This window comes from Coloeus monedula (genome assembly GCF_965178545.1).
Source record: "Coloeus monedula genome assembly, chromosome: 39".
Lineage (NCBI taxonomy): Eukaryota > Metazoa > Chordata > Aves > Passeriformes > Corvidae > Coloeus > Coloeus monedula.
Genome location: NC_138819.1, coordinates 469901 through 497875, shown reverse-complemented (window position 1 = coordinate 497875; position 27975 = coordinate 469901). Strand labels below are relative to the sequence as shown.

Here is a 27975-nt window from a genome sequence, read left to right as displayed (position 1 = left end):
GAGAAAGAACGGGGGGCAGAGCCAGCGCCGTTTGTTAAAAATTTTGAGTTTATTTTACCGGAAAGTGGGGTTGGGGGACTCTAAATCACTGGGGGGGTTCCACCCCCGCCGGCGCGGCGCGGCGGCCTCCGGTCAGCTACGGCGTTGGGCTAAAAACCTACCACTGGATTATCCACCCTCTTAAAAAAATAAAGGAAAAAAAGGCAAAACGACGACTCGGGAAGAGCTCCGGGGGAGCGAGGGGGCGGCGAAGCAAAGCAAAGCTGGCGCTGGGGGACGGCTGCGGCTGCGCGCTCACACCTGAGCCCGGGGCGGGGACCCAAAACTACCTGGAAAAGCAAAATCCTGCCCAGGGGGGCGGGGGAAGCTGGGGGAGGGGCTGAGCTAATCCTGCCCGGGCTGGGGACGAGCCGCGCGTCCGTAAGGAACGGGCCCGGGAGCGGCACGCGGCGGCGGTGGCACCCGGCGCGGCCCGAGACGCGCGGCGCCGAGTCGGCGTGCGACGGGACCCCGACGTCCAGCCGCACAAATCTTACCTGTAAGAGAAAAGAGGAGTTGGCGCAGGTGCCCCCGGGGCCGATCCGGAACCGTGCCGAGCCCCGGCGCCCCGGGGAGCTGCGGCTTCCTGGCAGCAACAGAGTCCTGACGTGGAGCAGCGGCGGGGCTCCGGCCCGCCGGGACCCTCGGCCCGCCGGGACCTGGGCGCAGCCCATGCAGGCAGGAGCTGGGCCGGGGGCTCTGCGGGAACCCCCCACCCCGCGGGGACTGTGCCGGGACAGTGCCCGGCCCAGCGGGAACCTGAGTTACAGCCGTGAGAGTGACGCCGGCACCACCACGCTCACCACGGCACCTCCTCGCCACGGCCGGGCTTTAACGCCCGCGGGGCCTGTCTGCGTTACCGTGACCCGTCACCCGCCTCGAGCTCGACCGGCACAACCGGGACCACCGGCAGCGGGGCCCCCCCGCGGCGCCAAGAGCCGCCAACACGCTCACCTCCGGCTCAAAAGGCGGAGTATCGCGCCCGGTCCGCGTACGGGTCCCGCCCGAAGCGCTGCATGTCGTAGAGGGACGCCCGGGCCACCGAGGAGACGGGCGACAGCTGCCCACGCTCGTACGTGTACGCCTCTCCGACGGTGCTGGCCGCGGCGGCCGTGCGGCGCAGGGGGCTCCTGTCCCGGGTGTAATACGTGGAGGACGCGGCGGCGGCCGCGGCGGTGGCGGCGGCGGCGGCGACGGCGGCCGCCGCGCCCGGGGTGGGCAACAGCGCTCGGTCGTACGCGTCTAAGGTGGTGGGGATGCGGCCGGCCATGGCCGTGGTGGCGGCCATGGCCGAGGACTGGACCTGGGAGTACTGGGCGTACTGGGAGTACTGGGCCATGGTCTGCTCCGCGTAGGCGTCGTACGCCGAGGCCGTGGCGTAGGAGCGGACGCGGTAGCGCTTGTAGTAGTCGGCCATCCCGCCGTAGGCCTCATCGTAATACACGGTCTCCCCATAGCCCGCGGTGTAGGGAGTGCGCACGGCTCCGTACTGCTCGTTATAGGCCTCGGCAAAGTCCGCCACTTGCCCCGGGCGATCGACCGGGCACTCCTTAGACCAGTGCCCCTCCTTCCCGCAGCGGTAGCAGCCGCTCTTGTCTCCCATCCCGGGCGCCGTCCGCAGCCGGCTGGTGGACAGCTGCACGCGCATCCGCTTGCCTTGGGGAGAGACGCGAGAGGCAGGGTCAGTGCGGCCGTGCCGGGGCACCGGCGGGATGGGACGGGACCGGCCGCCGCCCCCCCAGCCCTCCGCAGCCACCGGCGCGGGAGGAGCCGCCGCGGGACCGAGCGTGAGCCGCCAGATGGACGCTGGACAGCGGCTGACCGGGGCGGTGCTGCCACGGCCGTGCGCGGCCACGCCGGCCAGTCCGGCAAAGCCCCGGCAGCCTGGGCTCGGACCCAGCACTGCTGGCCCCGTGTGACGGCAAAGCTTCGCGCCGGAAAACGCCGGAGCGGCGGCAAGAGGGATGCGACACCGGGAAGCGCCCCAGAGCGAACTGGGCCTGGCCTGAGCGCGGCACGAGGCAAAGCCAAGCGCGGACGCGGCCGGGACAGCTCTGGGTGCAGCTGCGCCGGCCCAGCTGGGTCGGTGTTTTTGGGGAAGGCCCGGAACGGGGGCGGCAGGACGTGTGGAGCCCCGGCAGCACCGGGAACGCCCGGCCCGGCCCCGCCGCCACGCGGGTGAAGCGCCGGACGCCGCCCTGAGCACCCGGCCGGGAGACGCGCTCGCCATCACCGCCGCCAGCGCCGCGGCTCGAGTCCGGCCGCTCGGCCCCGTCGAGCGCCCGAGCGACGCCGGGCGCGGGGTCGGGCGCCTCCGTCACCCTCTTACCAGGCTGGGCAAGGCTACAAGGGCGGGCGGCAGCCTGGCGTCACCCGCTGCTCCGGCCCGGCACAGGACGTCGCCGTCGGGGTCCTCCTGCGGGGCGGCCGTGCTGGTTAATCAGAGATGGGTCAGTCCCGTCCTCCCCGGCCCAGAGCCCCCGAGCCCTCGCCCTCGCTCCGGCCGCACCGCACGGGCGGCCCTGGGAGCTGCGGCGGGGCGGGCACCAACCGACACCAACCCCAGAGCCCCGAGGGCGCTTCACGGCCCCGCAGAGCCGGCCGTGGTCACATCCGGGACCGACCCCAGAGCCGGGACCGGCGGGAGCGTCTGCCGGGAACCCCAGAGCCCTCCCGCCACCCAGTCCCGCGCCTCACCTTGGAACTCGGTGTTGTCCAGCCCCCGGATGGCCTCCACGGCGTCCTCGGCCCGCTCCATGTGCACGAAGGCGTAGTCCTTGACGATGTCGCACTCGATGACGGGGCCGTACTCCTCGAACTTGGCGCGCAGCTCCAGGTTGGTGCAGGCGGGGCTGATGTTGCCCACGTGCAGCTTGGTGGAGGCCTTGCTCTTGTTCTTGCTGGCCTCCACGTTGATGCAGACGCCGTGCAGCTTGTGGTGGTGCAGGTTGCGGATGGCGTCCTCGGCCGCCGTCTTGTCCTCGATGTGCACGAAGCCGTAGTTCTTGATGATGTCGCACTCCAGCACCTTCCCGTACTGCTCGAACAGCGAGCGGATCTCCTGCTCCGTCGCCTCCCGCGGCAGGTTCCCGATGAACAGCTTCACCATCGCGACCCGCCTGCGCCGGACAGCGCCGCGGTGAGCCCCAAACGGCCCCCAAAGCCCCCGAGAAACAGCCCGGACCTCTGTGGGTGTGCCCAGGGCTGTGCCCACAAACACCCTAAATCTTCCTCAAACACCTTGAAAGCTTTGTGTTACATGGGGCCGTGCCCCCCAAAATCCCAAATAAACACCCCCAATCTCAGCGTTTGTCCTCAGGGCTGTGCTCCCTAATCCTCCCTGGATAAACACCCCAAGCCTCCGTGTGTGTGTGTGGGGCTGTGCCTCCGAACGCCCCAAATCCCCCTCAAATAAACACCCCGAAACTCTGCCCCTTCTCCTCCAGGTCTGTGTCCACAAACACCCTAAATCCTCCTCAAACACCCCAAACCAGTGCATTTGTGTGCCCAGGGCTGTGCCCCCAAATCTCTGTGTCCATCACTGAGGCTGCAGCCCCAAACACCCCAAATCTCCTCAAATTAACACCCCAAAACTCTTCCCCTGCTCATTCGGGACACAGCCCCAAACACCCCAAATCCCCCCAGAAACCCTGAACCTCACTGCGGCCCCCAGGGCTGGGGAACCCTCACAGGGCAGAGCCCCAAACACCCCAAATCCACCCCCAAATTTTGCTTCTGCTCCTTCAGGGCAGAGCACCAAACACCCCGACCCTCCCACTAAACAAACACCCCCGCCATGCCCCCTCCCACACTGTGCCCGCAAACACCCCCAAAAACCACCTCAAACCTCTGACAGCCCCAAAAAAACCCTCAAACCTCTGACAGCCCCAAAAACCCCCTCAAACCTATGACAGCCCCAAAAACCCCCTCAAACCTCTGACACCCCTTTTCCTGCAAGGCAAAGCCCCCAAACACCCCAAAACTCCGCGCCCCCCAGCAGAACAGAGCCACGCCCCGAACCCCAAAACCCCGCAGGGCTGAGATCCCCCCAAACCTCTCCGTCCCCCACCCGGTCCTGAGACCCCCCCTCAGGCCTGAGACCCCTCAGATCTGAGACCCCCCCCCAAACCCCTCCGCTCCGCAGGCCCGAGACCTCCCCCAAACCCTCCCGGATCGCATCGCCCGAGGCCTCCCGGCGCCCCGGCGGGGCCGTAGCCGGGCCTGGCCCGTGTGTCCCCCCGGTCCCGGTCCCGGTCCCGGCCCCCGGTCCCGAGCCCCCCCCGCCCCCACCTGCCCCGTCCGCCGCGCGCTGCTCACAAAATGGCGGCGGCGTCTCCCGGCCCCGCCCCGCCTCCCGCGCGCTCATTGGTCGCTGGCGCTGTCCGTCAAACGCAGTAGTGTGACGTCATCTATTCGCCAGATGAGCCCGCCCACGGGGCGGCTGCAGCCAATCACGGGCGGGAGGGGGCGGGGCGAGAGGAGGAGCGGTCCATGAGGCTGCTGGGGGGGGGAGGGGGCGGCCCATTGATGCCGGGGAGGGGGCGTCGAGCGCTGAAGGCCGTACTGGGAGCACTGGGAGCGTTGGGGTTCGCACTGGGGCCGTACTTGCAGCGCCGGGGCCTGTACTGGGGTCACTGGGGGTATTGGGAACACTGGGAGCGCTGGGGGTACTGCGAGCATTGGGGTCCATACTGGGAGCACTGGGTGCCCTGCGCTGTCCATTGCCGAACCCCTTCCCGGCCTGAAACCGGCCCATCCCATCCCATCCGCATCCCATTCCTATCCCATCCCATCCCATCCGCATCCCTTTCCTATCCCATCCCATCCCATCCCATCCCATCCCATCCCACCCCATCCCATCCCATCCCATCCCATCTGCATCCCTTTCCTATCCCACCCCATCCCATCCCATCCCATCCCATCCGCATCCCTTTCCTATCCCATCCCATTTCCATCCCCTCCCCCTCCATCCCATCCCATCCCATCCCATCCCATCCCATCCCATCCCATCCCATCCCATCCCATCCCATCCCATCCCATCCCATCCCATCCCCTCCCATCCCATCCCCTCCCATCCCATCCCATCCCATCCCATCCCATCCCCTCCCATCCCCTCCCATCCCATCCCATCCCCTCCCATCCCATCCCATCCCATCCCATCCCATCCCCTCCCATCCCATCCCATCCCATCCCCACTCCATTCTCCTCTCAATCCCGCCCCAATCCCACCCTCATGTGAATCCCATCCTCATCCCATCGACGCCTCCATCCCAATTCCCATTTGCATCCCCAAACCCATCCCTATTCAAACCCCACCCCCTCCCAGTCCCTCCCAGTCCCTCCCAGTCCCCCCCTGCCCGCTCCCCAGCACACTCAGACCCCCCAGTCTCTGTCTCCAATCACTTTATTGGGGTGGGGGCTGCATGGGGACATCACCGGGACGATGGGGGGGTGTTGGGGGGGGACGGGACACTCGTCCCCCCCAGCGGGGCCCCCCCGTGTCCCTCCGTCGGCTGCGGGACCCCCCCCAACTCTACTTGTTCTTCTTGAAGAAGCTGAAGCGTTTCTCCCTCTCCTTCGGCTCGCGGGGCCGGGGGGCCCCCTCGGCGGGGGGGGGCACCGGGGGGAGGCTCAGAGCCCGCGACATCCCCTTGGGGGGACCCCCAGGGACCCCCGAGCCCTCCCGGGGCACCCCCGGGCCCAGCGCGGCCCCGGCGGCGGCTTCGATGCCCCGGAGCCACAGGGCCATGTCGGCCTGGGGGGACACGGGGACATTGGGGCCACCGGGGGGGCACCGGGGGGGCACCGGGGGGGCACAGGGGGTCAGGGGACATCCAGGGGACGTCCCGGGGACGGGCACAGGGGGGGGGTCTCACCTCGTCCTTAGCCTGGAACAGGAATTCCTTCCCATCGCTCAGCCTGGGGGGGGGGCGGGATCAGCCACAGGACCCCTCCGTGCCCCCCCCGTGCCCCTCCGTGCCCCCCCCGTGCTCCCCCCGTGCCCCCCCCGTGTCCCCCCCCGTGTTCCCCCCATATCCCCCTGCATTCCCCCCCATTTTTCCCTCACATCCCTCCCGTCATTCCTCCTTTTTTTTTTCTCCCTTTTCCCCTCCATTTTTCCCCCATTTCCCCTCCCATTTTCCCTCATCTCCTCCCACTTTTCCCCCCGTTTTCCACACATTTCCCCCCTCATTTCCCCCAATTTTCCTCCAGTTTTCCCCCATCTCCTCCCCATTATTCCCCCATTTCCTCCATTATCTTCCCATGCATTTCCCCCCCATTTTCCCTCATTTTGCCCCCATTTCCTCCCCCATTAGTCCCCCATTCTTCCCATTATCTTCCCATGCATTTTCCCCTCATTTTCCCCCCATTATTCCCCCATTTTCCCCATTATCTTCCCATGCCTTTTCCCCTCATTTTCCCCCCATTATTCCCCCATTTCCTCCATTATCTTCCCATGCATTTTCCCCCCATTTTCCCTCATTTTGCCCTCGTTTTTCCCCCATTTCCTCCCCCATTAGTCCCCCATTTCCCCCATTATCTTCCCATGCATTTTCCCCCCATTTTCCCTCATTTTGCCCTCGTTTTTCCCCCATTTCCTCCCCCATTAGTCCCCCATTTCCCCCATTATCTTCCCATGCATTTTCCCCCCATTATTCCCCAATTTCCCCCATTATTCCCCCCCCCAGTTTCCCCCATTTCCCCCCCATTTTTGCCCATTTTGCCCATTTTCCCGTACCCCAGCCTGAACACGTGTTTCCGTTTGCGGTAGGCCGTGGCCGGGTGGCAGCGGGCGCCGCGCAGGGGGGTGGGGGGCTCCCCGTGGTACGGGACCCCCGCGCCCGCCCCCCGCGCGTCCTTGAACACGCTCAGGGCCCCCCCCCGCAGCACACAGTACAGGCTCTGCCAGGACCTGGGGGGGCACGGGGGGGGTCACAGAGGGGTCACGGGGGGTCTCTGAGCCCATCACCCCCCCAGGACACAGCCCAGGCTCTGCCAGGACCTGGGGGCGCTTGGGACTTTAAGGGAGGGGTGTGGCACGTAAAGGGCGTGGCCAAAGCAGGGCGTGGCCATGTGGGCGTGGCCAAGAGACCCAAATAAGGCTGTGCTGTGTGGGTGTGTCTGAAGGGGCGTGGCCACGAATGGGGCGTGTCCCCGGGGGTGTCCCCAAGGCCGGGGGGTGTCCCCAGGGTGTCCCCGGGGTGTCCCCGGGGTGTCCCCAAGGCCGGGGGGTGTCCCCAGGGTGTCCCCAGGGTGTCCCCAAGGCCGGGGGGTGTCCCCAGGGTGTCCCCAGGGTGTCCCCGGGGTGTCCCCAGGGTGTCCCCAAGGCCGGGGGGTGTCCCCAGGGTGTCCCCGGGGGTGTCCCCGGGGGTGTCCCCAAGGCCGGGGGGTGTCCCCAGGGTGTCCCCGGGGTGTCCCCAGGGTGTCTCCAAGGCCGGGGGGTGTCCCCAGGGTGTCCCCAAGGCCGGGGGTGTCCCCAGGGTGTCCCCGGGGGTGTCCCCGTCCTGACCTGTTGGTCGCCCTCTTGCCGGGCGCCTCCAGCTCCTGCTTGCGGCACAGCCCCCCCTCGAGGGTCTCGGGCGGTGGGGGGGGGCGGGGGGGCAGCGTCGCCGCCACCCCCCCCGGGCTGGGCCCCCCCTCCTGCGCTCCGTTGGGCACCTGGGGGGGGAAAAGGGGGACAGGGGTGAGGGGAGGGGGGTCCCCCAGAGGGGTCTGGGGGCGTCCCCCCCGCATTTTGGGGGGGTCTTGGGGGTTACCTGGCCCGCGGCGCTGTCGGGGCGGATCCCGTTGAGGGCCGGGGCCTCTGCTGGGCGGCTCTGGGGGGTGGGAGCCCTGGGAAGGGGGGGCACACACGGGGTGACCCCCTGTCAACCCCAGAACCCCCTCCCCATATCCCACACCTCCCCTCCCCGGCCCCCTTTCCCCCCCCAACCTTCCCTCAGCCCCCCCCAACTGGGGGTCTCTTCCAACTGCCCCAAACCTCAATGTTCCCCCCAAAATCCCCCCCCCCCAGACCCTGAATGTCCCCCCCCCCGCCCCACCCCCCCCTCACCTCTGCACCTCCCCGCCCCCTCCCCCGTCCTGGCTCTCGGGGGGCACCACCGGGGGGGTCCCCCCGACTTCATCCTGGGCCGGGGGGGGCTCGGGGGGCTGCAGCTTCCTCGCCGCCTCCTCCTCCTCCTGGCGCCGCCGCCGCTCCTTCTCCTCCAGCTGGGGGGGCACGGTGGGGTCAGGGACACCCCGAGGGGTGTCAGCGAGGGGGTCACGGGGACCCCACCCAGAGCACAGAGGTGACCCAGGGACCCCCAGCCCCCTCCCACCCTGTGTCCCCTGGGTGTCGCAGTGACCCCGGCCCCCAGTGCCCCCCTTTCTCCTTGTCCCCACCACGTCCCCTGTGCCCCCTCCCCATTTCCCCCCCACGTTCCCCCGATGTCCCCACCGTGGTGAGGCGACTCAGGGCAGCGAATCTCTCGTCCCAGGCGGCCGCGGCCTTTTGGAAGCTCTGGTGGCGTTTGAGGAGGGTCTCGGCCTCGGCCAGGCTGGAGCCCAGCTCGGGGGCGCGGGCCAGGGGCTCCCTGCTGGCCAGCCAGGCCTCGGCCGTGGCCGCGTCGCGCCCGAACACCAGCACCTCCAGCACTGGGGACACGGGGATGGTCACCAGGGGGGCACCGGGGGGCAGGGACCCCCCTGTGCCACCCCCGAGCCACCCCCGGGCACCGAGAGGGGACACTGGGGACACACGGGGCCTCCCCAGCTCTCACCGGTCTGCAGCCACTCCAGCTTGTCCTGCCAGCGCTCCCCGATGTCCCTGCGGCGCTCCTGGAGCTCCTGGAGCTCCTGGGACAGCTGGATGGACACAGGATGGACACGGGATGGACACGGGATGGACACGGCACCACAGTGACGAGGGTTTGGACGGGGGGATGTGGGGCTGGGGACATGGGGACAGTGACAAGGGTGGAGACACAGTGACACGGGGACACAGGGTGCCAGGCACGTCCCACCTTGTCGGCGTCGTGGTGGCCACGCTGCAGCAGCGCCGTGGCCGCGGCCACGCAGGCCCCGAAGGAGCCCTCGCGCGCCTCCAGCTCCGCCCGCAGCCCCTGGTGCTGCTGGATCAGCAGCTCGGCCGCGGTGACATCCCTGCGGGGCACAGGGACAGCAGCGGTGACCACGGGGTGGCCGCGGTCACAGCCCCACGCCGGGGTCGCTGCGGTGTCCCTGGGGTGTCCCCACGTCCCCAGGGCTGTCCCCACATGTGTCACCCCACATTTGGGATGTCCCCAGGGCATCCCCATGTCCCACCTGGGGCGCTCCCGGGCCTGCAGCTGCAGCTGCATCCCGTCCATCCAGAGCCGCAGGTCGCGGGCGGCGCGGAGGAACCGGAACTGCTCCACGGTGTCCCCGAGCAGGCGGCGGCGGCGCTGGCAGCGCCCGCGGAGCTCGGCCCAGGCCGCGGCCACCGCGCCCTCCTGCGCCCGCAGCTCCTCGGCCCGTGGGCCCGCGTACGCCGCGGCCAGGCGCCCCGCGGCCTCCTGCACAGCGGTCACCTGCGGGGACAGGGGACACGTGTGACAGCTGTGACACGGCACACATCCCCCTCCTCACCGCACAGGTGTGACCGGGGACAGGCGTGACACGTGTGGCACGGAACGTGTCCCCTCACAGGCACCTCTTGCACTGCAGTCACCTCAAGAAGCGGGACGTGGGACAGGCCACGCATCCGGCTCGCAGCCACCTGCTGCACCGCGGCCTGTCCCTCCCTTGTCCCTTCCTGTGTCCCCTGTGTCCCCTCACCTGGGCGCTCAGGGCCTGCACGTCGTGCTCGAAGGCGCGGTGCTGCCTCTCCAGCCCCTCGGCCGCGCGCAGGTCCCGGCCCAGCTCCTCGGGGACCTGCCGGGCCTTGTCCCGGAGCTGCGCCAGCACCTGGCGCGCGTCGCGGCGGAAGCGCTGCAGGTCGTGAGCGGCCGCCAGCTCCTGCGCCCGCGTGGCCACCAGCTCCAGCAGCTCGGCCCAGGCCTCGTTGAGCCCCGCCTGCCACTGGGCCACGGCCGCACGCTCGGGGTGGCCCCCAGCGATCAGCGCCGCCGCCGCCGCGTTGGCCGCGTCCACCCGCTCCTGGCCCAGCCCGCCCGTGTCCCGGGAGAACTCCCGGAACTTGTCCCGGAGCAGCTGTGGGGACACAGGCCAGGCCGGGGTCAGGGGGCGCTCCCGGGGACACGGGGCCCTCCCAGTGTCAAGATGACCTGGGGACCACCTGGCACTGAGGTGACACGGGGACTCCTCAGTGTCACAGCGCCCGTGCCCCCCGTGTCCCCTCACCGTGACGTGCTCGAAGTCCTGCCCCAGCTCCCGGGACGCCGCCACCACCTCTCGCTCCGAGATCCACTGCTCCAGGTCATCGAGGTCCCGGCGCAGCTGGCACAGCCGGTGGTGGCCCTGCAGGGTGGCCCTGCGCTCCCCGGCCAGGTGACACAGCCCCGCATAGAGACGCTGCACCTGCGCGGCGCGGGCACGGAGCCGCTCGCTGGGCGGGGACAGGGGACAGCGGTGTCACCCCGGGGACATCACCAGTGTCACCCGGGGGACATCACCAGTGTCACCCAGGGGACAGCAGTGTCACCCAGGGGACAGGGGACAGCGGTGTCACCCCGGGGACATCACCAGTGTCACCCAGGGGACATCACCAGTGTCACTCAGGGGACAGCAGTGTCACCCAGGGGACAGGGGACAGCGGTGTCACCCTGGAGGCATCACCAGTGTCACCCAGGGGACAGCGGTGTCACCCGGGGGACATCACCGGTGTCACCCAGGGGACAGCGGTGTCACCCTGGAGGCATCACCAGTGTCACCCAGGGGACAGCGGTGTCACCCCGGGGACATCACCAGTGTCACCCAGGGGACAGGGAACAGTGATGTCACCCCGGGGATACGGGGACAGGAGCGTCAGGGGACACAGGGCCATCAGAGGACAGACAATGCACACGGGGACAGGGGACACAGGGATCTCAGGGGACAGTGAGCACTGGGACAGGGGTGTCACGGGACACAGGGACCATGCCCACGGTGCCGGGGGTGTCCCCAGGCTGTCCCCACCCGTCGGGGTGGCCACTGGCCGCCATGGCCCGGCCCTGCTCGGCCAGCAGCTCCACGGTGCCGCCGTAGTCGCGCAGCTCCTGCTCCAGCCCCAGGTGCCGGCTCAGCATGGCCTGGGCGCCCGGCTCGTCCTGGGGACACCGGGGGGCACGGGAGGGGGGTCACAGCCATGTCCCCACCCCCAGAGACCCCCCAGCTCCCCCTGTGACCTCCCCAAACCCCTCCCCACAGCCCCCTTGACCCCCTCAGCAGCTTCCCTGCTCCCCCAGGACCCCCCTGGAACCGCCCCATAGACCCTCACAGCCCCCCCTGCTCCCCCTGGGAACCCTCAGAGACCCCCAGAGACCCCTCCCAATCCCCCTGTGACCCTCCATAGACCCTCACAGCCCCCCCTGCTCCCCCTGGGAACCCCCAGAGACCCCTCCCAATCTCCCTGTGACCCTCCATAGACCCCCACAGCCCCCCCTGCTCCCCCTGGGAACCCCCAGAGACCCCCAGAGACCCCTCCCAATCTCCCTGTGACCCTCCATAGACCCCCACAGCCCCCCCTGCTCCCCCTGGGAACCCCCAGAGACCCCTCCCAATCCCCCTGTGACCCTCCATAGACCCTCACAGCCCCCCCTGCTCCCCCTGGGAACCCCCAGAGACCCCCAGAGACCCCTCCCAATCTCCCTGTGACCCTCCATAGACCCCCACAGCCCCCCCTGCTCCCCCTGGGAACCCTCAGAGACCCCCAGAGACCCCTCCCAATCCCCCTGTGACCCCCCATAGACCCCCACAGCCCCCCCTGCTCCCCCTGGGACGCCCCAACCCCCCTATAAACCCCTTCCCCCGCCCCACCCCAGCCGAAGCGGGGCCACCCTGCTGTCCCCAGGGGGTGGCCAGGCCCCGTCGCACCTTGGCCTTGTCCTGGGCCAGCATGTGCAGCTCACGCTCGCCCAGCCAGGCCTCGGCGGCCGCGGCGTCGCGCAGGAAGCGCTGGGCGGCCAAGGCGGCCTCGAGGCTCCGCTGCCTCCGCGCCACCTGCGCCCGCAGCTCCCGCCAGGCCTCCCGCAGCACCGGGACCCCCCCGGGGACCCCCCCGGGCACCCCCGAGCCGGGGACCCCCCGCTCCAGCAGCTCCGTCACGCGGCGCTCGCGGCCCTGCAGCTCCTTCTGCAGCGTCTGCGGGGGAACGCGGGGGCAGCGGGGTTAGGGGGGGCTTGGGGGGGGGGGATTGGGGGTCTGGGGGGTCTAGGAGGGGTCTGTGGGGGAAATGGGAGGTACACGGGGGGTCGGGGGGGGCCACAGAACGTGCCAGGGGTGTCTCTGGGGGGGCAGGGGTGGGCCAGAGAACCTCTGGGGGGGTCAGAGGGAGGGACATCTATGGGACCCCCCGGGTCGTGGAGTGAGTCCTGGGGGTCCAGGGGGGTCTCTGGGGGTCACAGGGGACACAGGGGGATGTTTGGAGACCCCCCCCCGACCCACCTCGTTCTTCTGGAGCAGCAGCTGCACCGAGGGCAGGTCCTTCCCGTGGTCCGTGGACACGGCCAGGGCCTGGCGCTCCTGCACCCACAGCTGGGGACACGGGGGGACACGGGGGGTCACTGAGCGTCACTGGGGGTCACTGGGGGTCATTGGGGGTCACTGGGGGTCAGGGTCACCAGGGGTCCGGGACACTGTGAGGACAGGGATGGGAGGGGATCAGGGACTGGGGGTCAGGGATTGGGGAGGAGATTTGGGGTTCAGGGCTCCGGGTTGGTGGGGATCAGGGATTTGGGATCGGGAACGCGGGACCAGGGGCCCCAGGGGTCAGTGACAGCCCTGGGTGGGGGGGGGTCCCGGGGGCATCCCCCCACTCACGAGCTCGTCCTCCAGGTCCCTGCGGAACTGGTGCAGCTCCCTGGCGGCCGCGAGGCTCCGGCCGCGCTCCCGCAGCGGCTCCCGCAGCTCCCGGAACTGCTGCTCCAGGTCCCGCACCTGCTCCTGCACCCCCGCGCTCCGGGGGTGCCCCGGGCTGAGCCCCCCGGCCTGCGCCCGCAGAGCCCCCACCTCCTGCTCCCGCAGCGCCGCCTGCGTCTCCAGCAGCTGGGGGGGCGCGGGGGCTCAGGGACCCCCGGGGGACCCCCCAGAATCTGCACCCCAAAATCCCCCCCACCCCAAACCCTGCATCGCAAACCTGCACCCCCAAACCTGCACCCCCAAACCTGCACCCCAAATCTGCACCCCCAAACCTGCACCCCCAAACCCTGCACCCCCAAACCTGCACCGCAAACCCACCCCCCCAACCTGGGGACTCCAAATCTGCACCCCCAAACCTGCACCCCCAAACCTGCACCCCCAAACCTGCACCCCAAATCTGCACCCCCAAACCTGCACCCCCAAACCTGCACTCCCAAACCTGCACCCCCAAACCTGCACCCCCAAACCCTGCACCCCAAACCCTGCACCCCCAAATCTGCACCCCAAACCTGCACCCCCAAACCCTGCGCCCCCAAACCTGCACCCCAAAACTCAAGCATCCCAAACCTGCATCCCAACCCCACCCCAAAAGCCGTACCCCAACCCTGCCCCTGAGCCCCACACCCCCAACCTTCACCCCAAACCTTCGCCCCCCTCCCCCTGCCCCCCGTTCCCCCCATTCCCTGACCCCACCCCTTCCCCGGCGTCCCCCTGACCTGGTGCCGGGTGAGCAGCACCCCAACGCTGGTCAGGTCCTGGCCGCAGTGGCCGGAGCGGAGCTGGGCACGGACCCCGGCGAGCCACGAGCGGAGTCCGGCGCAGGCCTGGGCGCAGCTCTCGGCGCGCGCGGCCTCGGCCAAACCCCGGCCCTTGGCGGCCGCCGCCGCCTCCACCTGCGCCCACAGCGCCCGCAGCTCCTGCCAGGGCGCGGTCACTTGTCCGGCCAGCGCCGGCCGCGCCCGCGCCAGCTGCTCCCCGTCCTGCGGGGGGACACGGGAACGGTGGCACGGAGTTACGGGTTGGGCCCGTGGGACCAGCCAGGTTGGGCTCAAAAAAAATCATGGAATTGTTAAGGTTGGACCCAAAAAAATCATGGAACTGTCGATATCGAGGTTGGGCCCGTGGGATTGTGGGATCAGGAGATCGGAACCACGGAATCACCGTGGAATTGTTGAAACTGGACCCACGGGATCGTGGAATCATTGAGGTTGGACCAGTGGAATCGTTGAGGTTGGACCCATGGAACCGCCCAGGTTGGATCAAAATCGTGGAATTGTTAAGGTTGGACCCGAAAAAATCAGTAAATTGTCGATGCCAAGGTTGGACCCACGGAATTTTTGAGGTTGGACCCATTTAATCGCGGGATTATTAAGGCTGGGCCCACGGAACCACGGAATCGCTGAGGTTGGACCCGCGGAATTTTGTGACTCAACCCCCCCCCTCCCGTATCCCACCTTTTCCAAAGGCCGCCCCCCTCCTGGATCCCCATTTTCCCCCCGTTTTCCCCCATTCCCACCTTCTCCAGAGCCTCCAGCCAGCCCCGGTTGGCCGCGAGCTCGGCGGCGAAGGCCTGGTGCTTCTGCCACTTCCCCTGCAGGTCCCGCGTGCCCTCGTAGGACACGTCCCGGGCCACCGGCAGCTTCTCGTTCAGCCACAGCGTCAGCTGGGAACGGGGACGGGGACGGGAACCAGAATGGGAACGGGGACGGGGGTGGGGACGGGAATGGGAATGGGAATGGGAATGGGAATGGGGAGGGGAGGGGAGGGGGAGGGGAACGGGAATGGGAATGGGGATGGGAATGGAAATGGGAATGCGAATGGGAACGGGAACGGGAATGGAAATGGAAATGGGAACGGGAACGGGGACGGGAATGGGAATGGGAATGGGAATGGGAACGGGAACGGGGACGGGGAGGGGAGGGGGAGGGGAACGGGAATGGGAATGGGAACCGGAATGGGAACGGGAACCGGAATGGGAACAGGGATGGGAATGGGAACGTGGACAGGGACGGGGACGGGAAAGGGGATGGGAATGGGAATGGGAATGGGAACGGGAACGGGAATGGGAATGGGGATGGGGATGGGGATGGGAATGGGAACGGGAACAGGGATGGGGACGGGAATGGGAATGGGAATGGGAATGGGAATGGGGATGGGAATGGGAACGGGAACAGGGACGGGGACGGGAATGGGAATGGGAACGGGAATGGGAACAGGAATGGAAATGGGAATGGGAACGGGGACGGGGACGGGGACAGGGATGGGAATGGGGACGGGGATGGGAATGGGAATGGGGGACACGGGTCAGGACCTCTTCCCACAGTCCCATCCCAGCCCAGTTCTCATCCTCATCCCATCCCCATCTTAACCCCATCCCGATCCCTGATCTCAATCCTAATCCCATCCCAGCTCATTGTGTTCTCCTTCCCATCCCATCCCATCCCATCCCATCCCATCCCATCCCATCCCATCCCATCCCATCCCATCCCGATCCCGTCTCACCTCCTGCCCGTCCTGCAGGAACTTCTGCAGCTCCCAGTTATCCCGCAGCCGCCCCAGCAGCTCCTGGGCCGACTCCCGGATCTTCTGGTGCCTGTGCCAGGGCCAAGGCGGGTGAGAGACCCCATTCCCAGGCGATGGCACGGGACTGGGACAAACTGGGACGGGTCTCCCTCACCTGCTCTCCACCGACTCCACCGTCTCCCGCACCTTTTCCGCGTGGACGCCGCCCTCGTCCAGAAGCTTCCGCCCGGTGTCCGTGAGCGCCCGGACGCGCTCGGCGCCGGTGTCCAGCGCGGCCAGGAACTCCTCCAGCCTCCGCACGGCCGCCTCCGCACCCGGCACCGTGCCCGGCATCTCCGTGTGGGCCAGCGTGTGCTCCTGCGGAGCGAGATTGGGACCGGGACCGGGATCAGGACCGGGACGGCACCGGAGCCCCGGGATTCCCCGGCACGCCCCGGATCCCCCCTCACCTGCTTCCCCAGTGTCCCCTCCACCTGCTTGGCGTCCCGCAGGAACACGTGGAAGGCGACAGCCTGGGCCAGGAGCCGCTGCCGCTTCTCCCACACCCGGCCCAGCTCTTCCCAGTCCGCGTCCAGCGCTTCCAGGCGCTGGAGCAGGGACAGGCTCTGCGGGTCCGTCTGTCCCCGCGTCACCTCCCGGCCGGCGCTGCGGGCGCTCCGGTAATCGGCGCCGTAGTGCGAGATCTCGGTGCGGAGGCTCTCGTGCTGCCGCAGGGAGCCCTCGGCCTCGGCCAGGGACGCGGGGACGTCCTCGGAGCCGGCGGCCGCGCGTGTCCGGGACAGCCAGGCCTGGAGCGCCGCCAGGTCCCGCAGGAAGCCCTGGAGCCGCCGCGCCTGCCCCAGGGACTCCTCGCGGCTCCGGTGGCAGCGGCGCAGCGCGTCCCACTCGGCCTCGAGCCCCGCCAGCCCCTCGCGGATCTCGGGCGCTCGCTCCGGCTGCTCCCCCTGCAGCTTCTCGCCCTCGGCCCGCAGCTCCCGCAGCTTTCCCTGGATGGCGTCCAGGTCGCGCCCCATCCCCGAGAGCTTCCCCTGGAGCGCCGTGATCCCGGCCAGGTCCCGGCCCAGCGCCCGCGTGGCCTCGATCGCCGCCGTCTTCTCCCGCATCCAGCCCCGCGTCTCGTGGCATTCCAGGCGGAAATTCTGGATGTTCAGCGCCGCGGTCAGCGCCGCCTTCTTGCGCTCGCACAGCGCCCGGAACCGCTCCCACCTGGCACGGGCGGGATCGGGGCACGGTGGGACAGAGCCCGGGGAATGCCCGGGGCGTCCCGGCCTGGAGAATCCATCCCTGCATCCCTGGAGCATCCCAGCCCAGAGAATTCATCCCTGGAGCATCCCAGCCCGGAGCATCCATCCCTGGAGCATCCCAGCCCGGAGAATCCATCCCTGCATCCCTGGAGCATCCCAGCCCAGAGAATTCATCCCTGGAGCATCCCAGCCTGGAGCATCCCAGCCCAGAGAATCCATCCCTGCATCCCTGGAGCATCCCAGCCTGGAGAATCCATCCCGCCCCAGAGCATCCTGGAGTGAACGCCCATCCCTGGAGCATCCCTGACTGCCCGAGGCATCCTCAAAGCTGCCCGGAGAATCCATCCCAGCCCGCAAAACTCCTCCCTTCTCGGATCCACCCCCGATTCCTCCCCGATTCCTGCTCGGAATGACCCAGCCGGGCCAGCCCCCACCTGTCCCGGAGCTGCTCCCACGTTTCCCGGGCGCTCTCCCGGTTCCTGTCCCCGGATCCCTGGAGCTCCTGGGTGACGCGGCCCACGGAGGCCACGCGCGCCGCCAGCGCCGCCAGCTCCGGCTCCAGCGTCTCGAACCTGCGGGAGCGCCGGGAATGACCGGGATACCGGGAATACCGGGAATACCGGCAGTACTGGGAGCACTGGGAGTGCTGGGAATGCCGAGCTGGAGCCGGGAATTCAGGGAACAACGGAAACCCCAGCAACGCCGTGCCAGAGGTGGGGATGCCAAAAATCCTGGGAATGCCAGAAATTCCGGGAATCCTGCACTGGAGGTGGGAATTCAGGGAATACCGGGAGCCCTGGGAATACTGTGATAAGTGTTGGAGGTGGGGATTTTGGGAGCGCTGGGAATACCGGGAATATCTCACGTCAAGGGGAGAATTCAGAGAGCACGGAGAATATTGGGGTGTTGGAAGCAAAAATTCTGGGGAAACGGGAACAGCAGGAACACTGGGAACGCTGCGGCAGAGGCAGGAATTCAGGGAACACCGGGAATACCAAGAATAACGGGGCGACCGTGTGTATTGTCGGGAATATTCCCGGGACAGCCGCACTGGGGGAATCCCAGCGGGACTGACTCCAAGACTTCCCGGGAATAATTCCGGGATTTTTACGGACCAGCACCGCGGGCGCGGGGAACCCCGGGCGCTCACCGCTGCTGCACCACCTCCAGGTCCTCGATCCGCTCGGGAATCTCCATGGAGAGCAGCCACTGCTCCCTCTCGCCCACCCAGAGCGCGCAGGCATCGGCCTCGCTGCGCGCCGCGAACAATCCCAGCGCGTCCCGCAGCTCCAGGCGCCGCAGCTCCGCCCGCGCCTCCAGCTCCCGGTGCCGCCGCTCCAGCTCCGCCAGCCGCTCCGCCAGCCCCGGCACCACGTCGGGAAGGTCGGCGGCATCGGCGGGCAGCGCCTGCTCCCGCAGCACCGCCAGCGCCGGCCCGCGCCGCCGGATCTCGTCCTGCAGCTCCCGCAGCCGCCGCTCCAGCATCCCCGCGGACCGCTCGTCGTGGCCGAGCTCCGGCCCCGCCACGCGCCGGGCGGCGGCCGCCAGCCAGGCCTCGGCCTCGGCCGCCTCCGCGTCCAGCTGGAACCGACCCGCGGCCGCACGGAGCCGCCGCTCCCGGGCCCGGGCCAGCGCCGGCAGCGCCGCCCAGAGCGACTCCAGCTCCCGGATCCGGCGGGACACGGCGGCCGCGGGGTCCGGGCAGCCGGGACTGGGCTCCGGACACCACTCAGGGGGTTCCGCGGACCCGTCGGGGCGTTCCGCGGCTCTGGTGGCCGATGGCGAGGGTCCCTCCGTGGATGCGGGGAGGGATTCCACGGGTCCAGCAGCGCGTCCCGAGGATGCGTTCTTGGGTCCCGGGGGTCCCGGGGGTCCCGGGGATTTGGCGGCGGCTCCAGCGGTGGATTCGGCGGGTTTTGCGCTTCCCGCTGATCCAGGGGTGGCTTCCATCGGTCCGGCGCTGGCTCCCGTGGATCCCGCCGGGGATCCCGCGGCTCCGTCGGGGGCTCCCTGCGCCAGCAGCTCCCGGCCCCGCTCCAGCAGCTGCTCCAGCGGCCCCGCGCGTCCCCCCAGCGCCCCTCGGATGGCCTCGAGCTGGCTCAGCATCCGCAGGGCCCCCGGCAGGTCCCGGCCCAGCTCCGGGCAGCGCAGGAGCCGCTCCTGCTCCCGCATCCAGGCCTCCTCCTCGCCCGCGTCCCACAGGAACTTCCAGAGGCGCCGGGAGCGCTCCAGGCGAAGCCGCCGCTGCGCCGACAGCGCCGAGAGCCCCCGGTAGCGCAGCTCCAGAGCCGCCACTCGGGCCCGCAGCTGCTCCGGGGGGCACGGGCGGTACCCTGGGGGGCACGGGTGGGGGTCAGCGGGGTTGGGGGAGGGTCCCAGCGGTCGGAGATCCCAGGGTTTGAAGTCCCAGGGTTCAGGGGTCTCAGTTTTTGGGGCTCCTGAGGGTCTTGAGGTTTGGGGGTCCATTTTGGGCCTCTGGGAGGTGCCAGCTAAGGGGGCGGTCTCAGGTGTGTGGGGGTCCCGGGATTCCGGTGTCCCTGAGTTGGGGGACTCCAGGGCATCCCGGGGATCCCAATTTTGGGGCTCGCAGTTTGGGGGGACACTCACCGCCCCCCTCCCCGAGGAATCTCTCAGCCGCCGCCCCCACACTCCGGACCCTCTCGGCCTGGGCCGCCACGTCCCCCTCGACCAGGGCGTGGATCTGCAGCAGATCGTCCACCTGGCTCAGGTGCTGCCCGAAATCCCGCGACTGCAGCCGCACCTGGGGACCCGAGAGGGGGACACCGGGGGGGGGGGTCACCGGGCTGGGAGGGGTCCCACGAGGGGATCCCACCCCCTCCCCCGGCCCCTTCCCCACCTCCATCTCCTCCATCCAGCCCATCAGGTGCTCCAGGTCGCGCAGGAGCCGCTGCAGCTCCAGGTGCGCCCGGAGCCGCTCTCTCCGCGCCGCCACCTGCGCCCGCAGCGCCTCCCACAGCGACACCACGTGGTCGCGCCGTGTCGCGATGCCGCCCATGTCGTGATAGCGCTCGGCCTCCAGCTCGGCCGCCACGGCGGTGACGGCGCGCACGCGGCTGCCGTAGGCGGCGATGTCGCTCTCGATGGCCTCGTGCTTGCGCAGCGCGGCCTCGACCCCCCCCAGAGACCCCCCGAAATTGTCCTGGGGGGGGGGGGGGAGAACCGCGGGGTGAGGGGAGGGGACACCCCGGGACCCCTCCCCCCCCCCCCCCCCCCCGGAATTGTCCTTTGGGGTGGGGGGAGAAAAGGGGTCAGGAGGTGGGAAAGGGAGGGGACACCCTGGGGGATAAAAGGGGGGACACCCCAGGGACCCCCGGCATTGTTCTGGGGGGGGGGGAAGGGGAGGAAAAGCGGGGTGAGGGGGGGTCCCTGGTTGGGGGGGTGCCTGAGCGGGGGGTGCCGGGTGTCACCTGTGCCACCAGGCGCTGGTTGTCCCCCAGCCAGCTCTCCCTGAGGGCGGCCTTGCGGTGGAACCGCGCCGCCAGCTGTTCCAAGTGCTGCTGCCGGAGCAGCTCCGAGCGCAGCGCCAGCTCCCGGCCGTGCTCCGCCTTCTCCAGCCGCTCCCACGCCTGCGGGACACCGGCGTCACCCGGGCCACCTGGCACACCTGGCACCTGTGGCATCTCCCACGTCCCTGTGTCCTCCCCATCCCCTGGCCCTGGCCCCCTGTTGACGCCGATGCTGTGTCCCCTCTGTCCCTGTCACCCCCGTCACCCCCCATCCCTGTCACCCCCATCCCTGTCACCCCCATCCCTGTCACCCCCATCCCTGTCCCCGTCACCCCCATCCCTGTCACCCCCATCCCCGTCACCCCCGTCACCCCATCCCTGTCCCCCCTGTCCCCGTCACCCTGTTGATGTCGGCGCTGTGCGTCCCCTCCCGGGGCACGAACTGTCGCTGGTTGTTGGCGCGGAGGCGGCTCCGGAGCGAGAACAGCAGCACCTCCAGGGACCCCTTGTCCTCAAACCTGCAACGGGAGACCCCAAAATCCACCGGGGGACCCCAAAATCCACCCTGAGACCCCAGCGACGCTCCAAAACCCACTGGGGGGGATCCCAAACTCCTTGGGGCGATCCCAAAATCCCATTTGGGGCCCTCCAAACCCCCTCCTGGAGACCCCACACCCCTCTAGGGAGCCCCCCAGCCCCATGTGGGGCCGCCCAGGGCCGGGGGTCTCACCGGGGCGGTTTCTCGGTGGTGCGGTAGGCGCTGAAGGCCTGGAGCTGCCCCTGCAGGCCGGGGATGCCGCGGGGCAGGCGCCGGTCCGTGAGCAGCAGCAGCGAGCGCTGGATCCAGCCCAGCAGCTCGGCCGCCTGCGCCTCGTAGCGCCCGGCCAGGCCCTCGGCCTCGCGCGCCGCCTCCAGCACCTGCGGACGGGCTCTGCGTGTCCAGCTGTCCGGCCTCGCAGCCGGCTGGGCGTCCATCCGCGCTCACACCCGGCCATCCGTCCGGCCATCCCCTGTCCATCCGTCCGTCCGCCGTCCGTCCGTCTGTCCATCCATCCATCTCCATCTGTCCATCCGTCCATCCATCCATTCATCCATCCCATCTGCCCATCCATGCTCAGATCCATCCATCCATCCCTCCATCCATCACTGTCCATCTGTCCATCCATCCGTCCATCCATCCATCCATCTGTCCATCCCTCCATCCATCCCTCCATCCCTCCATCCATCTGTCCATCCGTCCTTCCACCTATCTGTCCATCCATCCATCCATTCATCCATCCCATCTGCCCATCCATGCTCAGATCCATCCATCCATCCCTCCATCCATCACTGTCCATCTGTCCATCCATCCATCCGTCCATCCATCCATCCCTCCATCCATCACTGTCCATCTGTCCATCCATCCGTCCCTCCATCCATCACTGTCCATCTGTCCATCCATCCATCCCTCCATCCATCCCCTTGTCTGTCCATCCATCCACCCCCCGTCCACCTGTCCATCCATCCCATCTGATCCATCCATTCCATCCATCCATCCACCCCTTTGTCTGTCCATCTGTCCATCCATCCCCGTGTCTGTCCATCTGTCCATCCGTCCATCCCCATGCCCCTCCGTCCATTTATCCCCCTGTCCATCCACTCCCCTCCCTCTCCATCCCTCCCCCATCAATCCATCCCTCCGGCCGTCCCTCCCTTTGTCCGTCTGTCCATCCCCCCCTCTGTCCATCCCCCATCCCCCCCTCTGTCCATCCCCCGTCTGTCCCTCCATCCCCCTCCCCCCATCCTGACTCCCCCCCGCCCATTCCCGCGGATTCTGTCCAGTTCCCACCCCCCAGCGCCATCTGTCCATCGTCCGGCCGGCCACGGACCGTCCATCTGTCCTCCCCTTCCTCCTCCTCTTCCCTTTCCAGCCACCCATCCCTGTGCCCATCCCTGTCCCATGTCCATCCCCCTGTGTCCATCTGTCCACCCCGTGTCCATCTGTCCACCCCGTGTCCATCCCGGACCTTCCCGACGCGTTTTCCCTCCACCGCCAGCGCCTTCATCCTGGAGAAGTGGTGGTAGAGGGCGGCCACGTAGGTCAGCACTGACCGCTCGTCCGGCTGCTCCACGGCCACATCTGGGGGCCACGGGGGGGTCAGACCCCAACCCCCCCCTCAGGGACCCCAAATTCCCCCAGGGACCCCCAAATTCTCCCCCCGCCCAGGAGCTCCACCCCCCTGACCCCTCATGGCCCCCCAGCGCTGACCGCTCATCTGGGGGATTATGGGGGGGTCAGACCCCTTCGAGGACCCCCAGATCCCCCCCCGGGCCCCTCCCGGACCCCCCCAGCCCCTCACCCTCAGGGTCCAGCAGCCGAGTGACCCCCAGCTCCCGCTCGGCCACGGCGAAGGCGCTTTGCAGGTTGTGGAGGGCGTTGGCTCCGCGCAGCGACGCCACGTCCAGCAGCTCCGGCCTGGGGGCGAGCGGACCCCTGACCACTGACCCAGAGCCACTGACCACTGACCCAGAGCCACTGACCCCACAGTGATCTCAAGTCCAGCAGCTCCGGCCTGGGGGCGAGCGGACCCCTGACCACTGACCCAAAGCCACTGACCACTGACCGCTAACCACTGACTCCTGACCCCTGACCACTGACCCTAACCCAGAGCCACTGACCACTGACCCAGAGCCACTGACCTCACAGTGACCCCACATCCAGCAGCTCCGGCCTGGGGGCGAGCGGACCCCTGACCACTGACCCAGAGCCGCTGACCCCTGACCACTGACCCCTGACCACTGACCCAGAGCCGCTGACCCCTGACCACTGATCCTGACCCACAGACCCCACAGGGACCCCACGTCCAGCAGCTCCAGCCTGGGGCATGGCCGGACCCCTGACCCACATCGGACCCCAGACCCCTGACCCATAACCCCACAACCCCATCACCCCCCGCCCCCCGCCCCACATCGGGAACCCCGCCCCACATCGGGACCCCCGCCCCCCCCGGGACCCCTCCCCGCACCGGTGCCGGTGGATGAGCGCGCAGAAGGCCAGCCCGTCCCGCCAGCTCGTGGTGAAGTTCTGCACGTTCACATTGGGGTACCTGGGGGGGGCCGAGGGGGGGGGGGTCAGAGACCCCCCCGAGACCCCCTGGGAACCTCCAGGACCCCCCCAGGACCCCCCCAGGACCCCGCAAGTCCCTCCCGAGTCCCCTCAGAGCCCCCACAAAGCCCCATAGAGCCCCCAGGATCCTCCCAGCAGCCACATCAAGACCACCCAGACCCCCCCAGGACCCTCCCCCGGACCCCCCCGGACCCCCCAGGCCCCCCTCACCCCGCGGTTTTCATCTGGCACCAGGCCAGCAGCGCGTCCTTGGCCGATTTCCGCTCCCGCGTGTCCCCGGTCTCCACGCTGATGTCCTGGATCTGGGGGGGGGAGGGTCCCCAAGAAAAGGGGTCAGGGACCCCCAAAGCAGCTCTGGGACCCTCATGGTGGGGTCAGGACCACCCAAAAGTGGGTGCAAGACCCCCCCCCCCACCCCAAAGGACCCTATGGAAGGTCCGGGGACATCCGTGACAGAACTGAGACCGTGGGGAGGGTCCGGGACCCCCCTAAATGACCACAGTGACCCCGGGGGCAGATCCAGGACCCCCCTAAATGACCACAGTGACCCCTGGGGCAGGTCCAGGACCCCCCTAAATGACCACAGAGACCCCCGGGGCGGGTCTGGGACCCCCTAAATGACCACAGTGACCCCAGGGGTGGATCCAGGACCCCCCTAAATGACCACAGAGACCCCCGGGGCGGGTCTGGGACCCCCTAAATGACCACAGTGACTCCTGGGGTGGATCCAGGACCCCCCTAAATGACCACAGTGACTCCTGGGGTGGGTCTGGGACCCCCCTAAATGACCACAGTGACCCCTGGGGTGCATCCAGGACCCCCTAAATGACCACAGTGACTCCTGGGGTGGGTCTGGGACCCCCCTAAATGACCACAGTGACTCCTGGGGCGGATCCAGGACCCCCTAAATGATCCCAGTGACCCCCGGGGCGGGTCTGGGACCCCCTAAATGACCACAGTGACCCCTGGGGCGGGTCTGGGACCCCCTAAATGACCACAGTGACTCCTGGGGCAGATCCAGGACCCCCTAAATGACCACAGTGACCCCTGGGGCGGGTCCGGGCCGCGCCCCCCGCCCCATTTCACGCCCACAGGGGGTCCCGGGGGCCACCTGGAAGCGCAGGATGATGGTCCAGACCAGGCCGAGGGTCAGCCGGGGGTTGCCGTCCACGATGTCGTGGGAGCCGACGTTCTCCAGGTGCACGCGCTGCTCCCGCAGGAAGCGCAGCGCCTTCTCCACGTTCTCCAGGCAGTGGATCCGCATCCGGCCCCGCGTGGGGCGCGGCTGGGGAGGGGGCGCGGTCAGGGACCCCCCCCCCGGGCAGGGCAGGGGGAGATGGGGGGCGGGGAGTGCGGGAAAGGGGAGCTGGGAGGGGTTGGGGGGCACAGAAAGGGGGTCTGGGGGGGGCAGAGGGAGTGGGGGTCACGGAAAGGGGGGGTTTGGGGGGGTGGGGTCACGGAAAGGGGGGGTTTGGGGGGGTGGGGTCACGGAAAGGGGGGGTTTGGGGGGTTTGGGGTCACGGAAAGGGGGGTTTGGGGGGGTTTGGGGGGTCACAGAGGGGGCGGGGGGCACAGGAAGGGGGGGGGTTGGTGGGTCTGGGGGTGGCAGAAATTGGGGTTTGGGGGGGCCCGCAGGGGGCTGGGGGGTCCCCATTGGGGAGGTGCCGCCGATTTTGGGGAGGGGTCGCATTCACCAGGAGCCCCCTCCCCTCCCCCCGAGAGCATCCGGGGAGGGGGTGCGGGGTGGGGGGGGGTCCCTATTTGGGGGGTCCCCACAGGGACTTCCCCATTTTGGGGAGGGATCCCGTTGAGGGGAGGGGGCTGGGGGGTGCCGCCGGTTTTGGGGAGGGGTCGCACTCACCAGGGTCTCCCCCGAGAGCCCCTCGAGCAGCCGCAGCAGCAGCCGCCCGTCCCTCAGGTCGCTGTAAAGGTCCCCCAGGTGCGACCCCCCCGCCAGGTGCGAGTTCACCCACTTGGTGAAGGTTTTCTTCTGCACGGCCTCGCGCTCGTCTGGGGGGGGGGCCGGGAGGGTCAGGGACCCCCAAAACCCCCCCAAAACCCCCCCTAAAACCCACCCAGACCACCCAAATCCCACCCAAAAACCCCAAATCCCACCCGAACCCCTCCCAAACCCCTCCAGACCACCCAAATCCCACCCAAAAACCCCAAATCCCACCCAAACCCCTCCTCCCCCTCCCCACATCCCCCATTTGCACATCCTCGTCCTCATCCGGGGGGGGTCAGGGACCCCCAAAACCCCCCCCAGACCCCCCCAGACCACCCAAATCCCACCCAAACCCCTCCCAAACCCCCCCAGACCACCCAAATCCCACCCAAAAACCCCAAATCCCACCCAAACCCCTCCTCCCCCTCCCCACATCCCCCATTTGCACATCCTCGTCCTCATCCGGGGGGGGTCAGGGACCCCCAAAACCTCCCCAAAACCCCCCCCAGACCCCCCCAGACCACCCAAATCCCACCCAAACCCCTCCCAACCCCCCCCAGACCACCCAAATCCCACCCAAAAACCCCAAATCTCACCCAACCCCTCCCCAGACCACCCAAATCCCACCCAAACCCCTCCCCCCCTCCCCATCCCCCATTTGCACATCCTCGTCCTCATCCGGGGGGAGGTCAGGGACCCCCAAAACCCCCCCAAAAGCCCCCTAAAACCCCCCCAAAGCCCCCCAGACCACCCAAATCCCACCCAAAAACCCCAAATCCCACCCAAATCCCCCCCAACCCCCCCCGACCACCCAAATCCCACCCAAAAACCCCAAATCCCACCCAAACCCCTCCCCCCCTCCCCGTCCCCCATTTGCACATCCTCGTCCCCATCCGGGGGGGGTCAGGGACCCCCAAAAGCCCCCCCAGAGCCCCCCCCCAAGGGTCGGAGCCCCCCGAGGGGGGTCCGGGGGGGATCCCCCCGCGCCAGCCGGCGCTGGATTAACGCTAAGAGGATTTGGGGGGGGTCCTGGGGGGGTTGGAGGAGTTTTGGGGGGGGTGGGGGCGATTGGAGTGGTCGGGGGGTTGTCCTGGGGGGGGGTTGGGGCGATTGAGGGGTTTTGGGGGGAATTTTGGGGGAGTTCCCCCCATTTTTGCACTCATTTTTGGGGGGGTGTCCCCATTTTTGGGGGGGTTTCCCCATTTTTTGGGGGGTGTCCCCGTTTTTTCAGGGATCGCTCCCAGACTTTGGGGTTCCCCCATCTCCATTTTCGGGGTCTCCCCGTATTTTTGGGGGGGGTTTCCTCTTCTTTTCTGCCCTTCTCCGTGTGGTTTTTCGGGGTTTTTCCCCCCCCCCCCCCCCTCATTTTTGTGCCGTCCCCTCACATTTTTTGGGGGGGGATTTCCCTCATTTTTGGGATCCGTTTCCCCGTTTTTCCCATTTCTCGCGATCCTCGCACATTTCTGACGCTGTTCCCATCATTTTCTGGGTCCTTTCCCCCATTTTTTGGGGCTGTTTCCCCCAGTTTTGGCACTTTTCCATCACTTCCTTTGGTTTTTTGCCCCATTGCTTTGGCCCCCCCCAAAATTCCAGGACTCCCTATTCCCATTTCTCGGCGTCCTCCTTTTTATTGGTGCATTTCTCCCCCTTTTCTGGGTTTCTCCTCCCATTTTTTAATCTTTCTCCCCATTCTTTCTGTTTCTCCCTTTTTCTTCGGGTTTCCCCCCATTTTTTGCACTTTTCCCCTGATTTTTGGGCTTTTACCCCAATTTCTTTGTGTTTTCTTCACACTTCTTGCACTTTTCCCCCCAAATTTTCCGCTTCCCCCCTATTTTTTCCACTTTTCTCTCCACATTTTGGACTTCCCTTCCCGGTTTTTTTCACTTTCCCCCTGTTTTTTCCACTTTTCCCCCCCTTTTTTCCACTTCTCCCCAATTTTCGGGGGGTTTACCCCCTTTTTTTCCCCATCCCCCCCCCATTTTTCCACTTCCCCCCAGGAATTTTTCCTCTCCTCCCTCCCATTTCTGCCTTTTCCCCCCCTCATTTTTATGCTTTTTCCTCCACTTTTCTCCTCATTTTTCCCCCCCGTTTCTGCCCTTCTCCCCCATTTTCGGGGTCCCCTTCCCCACCCCCCAGCCCATTTTTGGGGTGCCCCCTCCCCTCCCCCCCCGTACCTGCCAGAGCTTTGATCCGGGAGCGCTCGAAGCTCCGGGCGGAGCCTTCGTCCTCCTCCTCCTCCTCCTCCTCCTCCTCCTCCTCGGGCCCCCCCGCGCCCCCCTCCCCCTCCCAGCGGGGGTCGCTGAACCTCGGCAGCTCCAGGGGGTCGTAGGGGGGGGGGGACAACATGGTGGCCTTCGGGGACCCCCAAAATTGGGGGGAGGGGTGGGGGCGGCTCTGGGGGTGCTCAGGGGGGAGCTGGAAAAGGGGGGGGAGGTTTGGTCACTTTTGGGGGGGGGGGCACAGAGGGGGTGACTCCCCTCCCCTCCCCCCCCCAGCAAAGTGACCCGCGGGGAAGGAGGGGTTAATGGGGGGGGGCCTAAATGAAGGGGGACCCCCCCCCCGAAATTGAGAGAGACCCCTCCCGAAATTAATAAAGGACTCTGCAAATTAACA

The 27975-nt window shown here is 68.1% G+C and overlaps 2 protein-coding genes across 6 annotated transcripts; both read right to left on the bottom strand.

Annotated features, from left to right (window-relative positions):
* Positions 1-30: 30 nt before the first annotated feature.
* Positions 31-4384, bottom strand: LOC309584443 (RNA-binding protein 4B-like). Of its 5 annotated transcripts, none has more exons than XM_082300455.1 (4): positions 4357-4384; positions 2737-3158; positions 994-1695; positions 31-536 (listed from the first exon to the last, which is right to left on the bottom strand). In XM_082300455.1, exons 2-3 carry the CDS (start codon positions 3146-3148, stop codon positions 1001-1003), a joined length of 1107 nt encoding a protein of 368 aa, XP_082156581.1. In that variant the 5' UTR covers positions 3149-3158; positions 4357-4384; the 3' UTR covers positions 31-536; positions 994-1000. The 5 variants fall into 5 exon arrangements, with proteins under 5 accessions (XP_082156581.1, XP_082156580.1, XP_082156579.1 ...); XM_082300454.1 differs by having other exon boundaries at positions 4330-4379; XM_082300456.1 differs by lacking the exon at positions 31-536 and adding an exon at positions 2369-2471 and having other exon boundaries at positions 1567-1695; positions 4330-4379.
* Positions 4385-5572: 1188 nt separating this feature from the next.
* Positions 5573-27708, bottom strand: SPTBN2 (spectrin beta, non-erythrocytic 2; the record flags this gene model as incomplete). Its single annotated transcript, XM_082300244.1, has 35 exons — positions 5573-5794; positions 5916-5958; positions 6779-6952; positions 7550-7698; positions 7797-7872; positions 8093-8250; positions 8480-8676; positions 8802-8886; positions 9045-9183; positions 9346-9590; positions 9838-10212; positions 10363-10567; positions 11137-11267; positions 12034-12300; positions 12604-12693; positions 12979-13203; positions 13794-14057; positions 14594-14740; positions 15580-15670; positions 15755-15957; positions 16050-16806; positions 17279-17416; positions 17995-19177; positions 19452-19605; positions 19702-20004; positions 20273-20431; positions 20712-20829; positions 21042-21229; positions 22318-22430; positions 22651-22766; positions 23317-23397; positions 23628-23719; positions 24529-24702; positions 25279-25427; positions 27537-27708. The coding sequence occupies 35 exons, from the start codon at positions 27706-27708 to the stop codon at positions 5573-5575; spliced, it is 7383 nt and encodes a 2460-aa protein (XP_082156370.1).
* Positions 27709-27975: the final 267 nt, after the last annotated feature.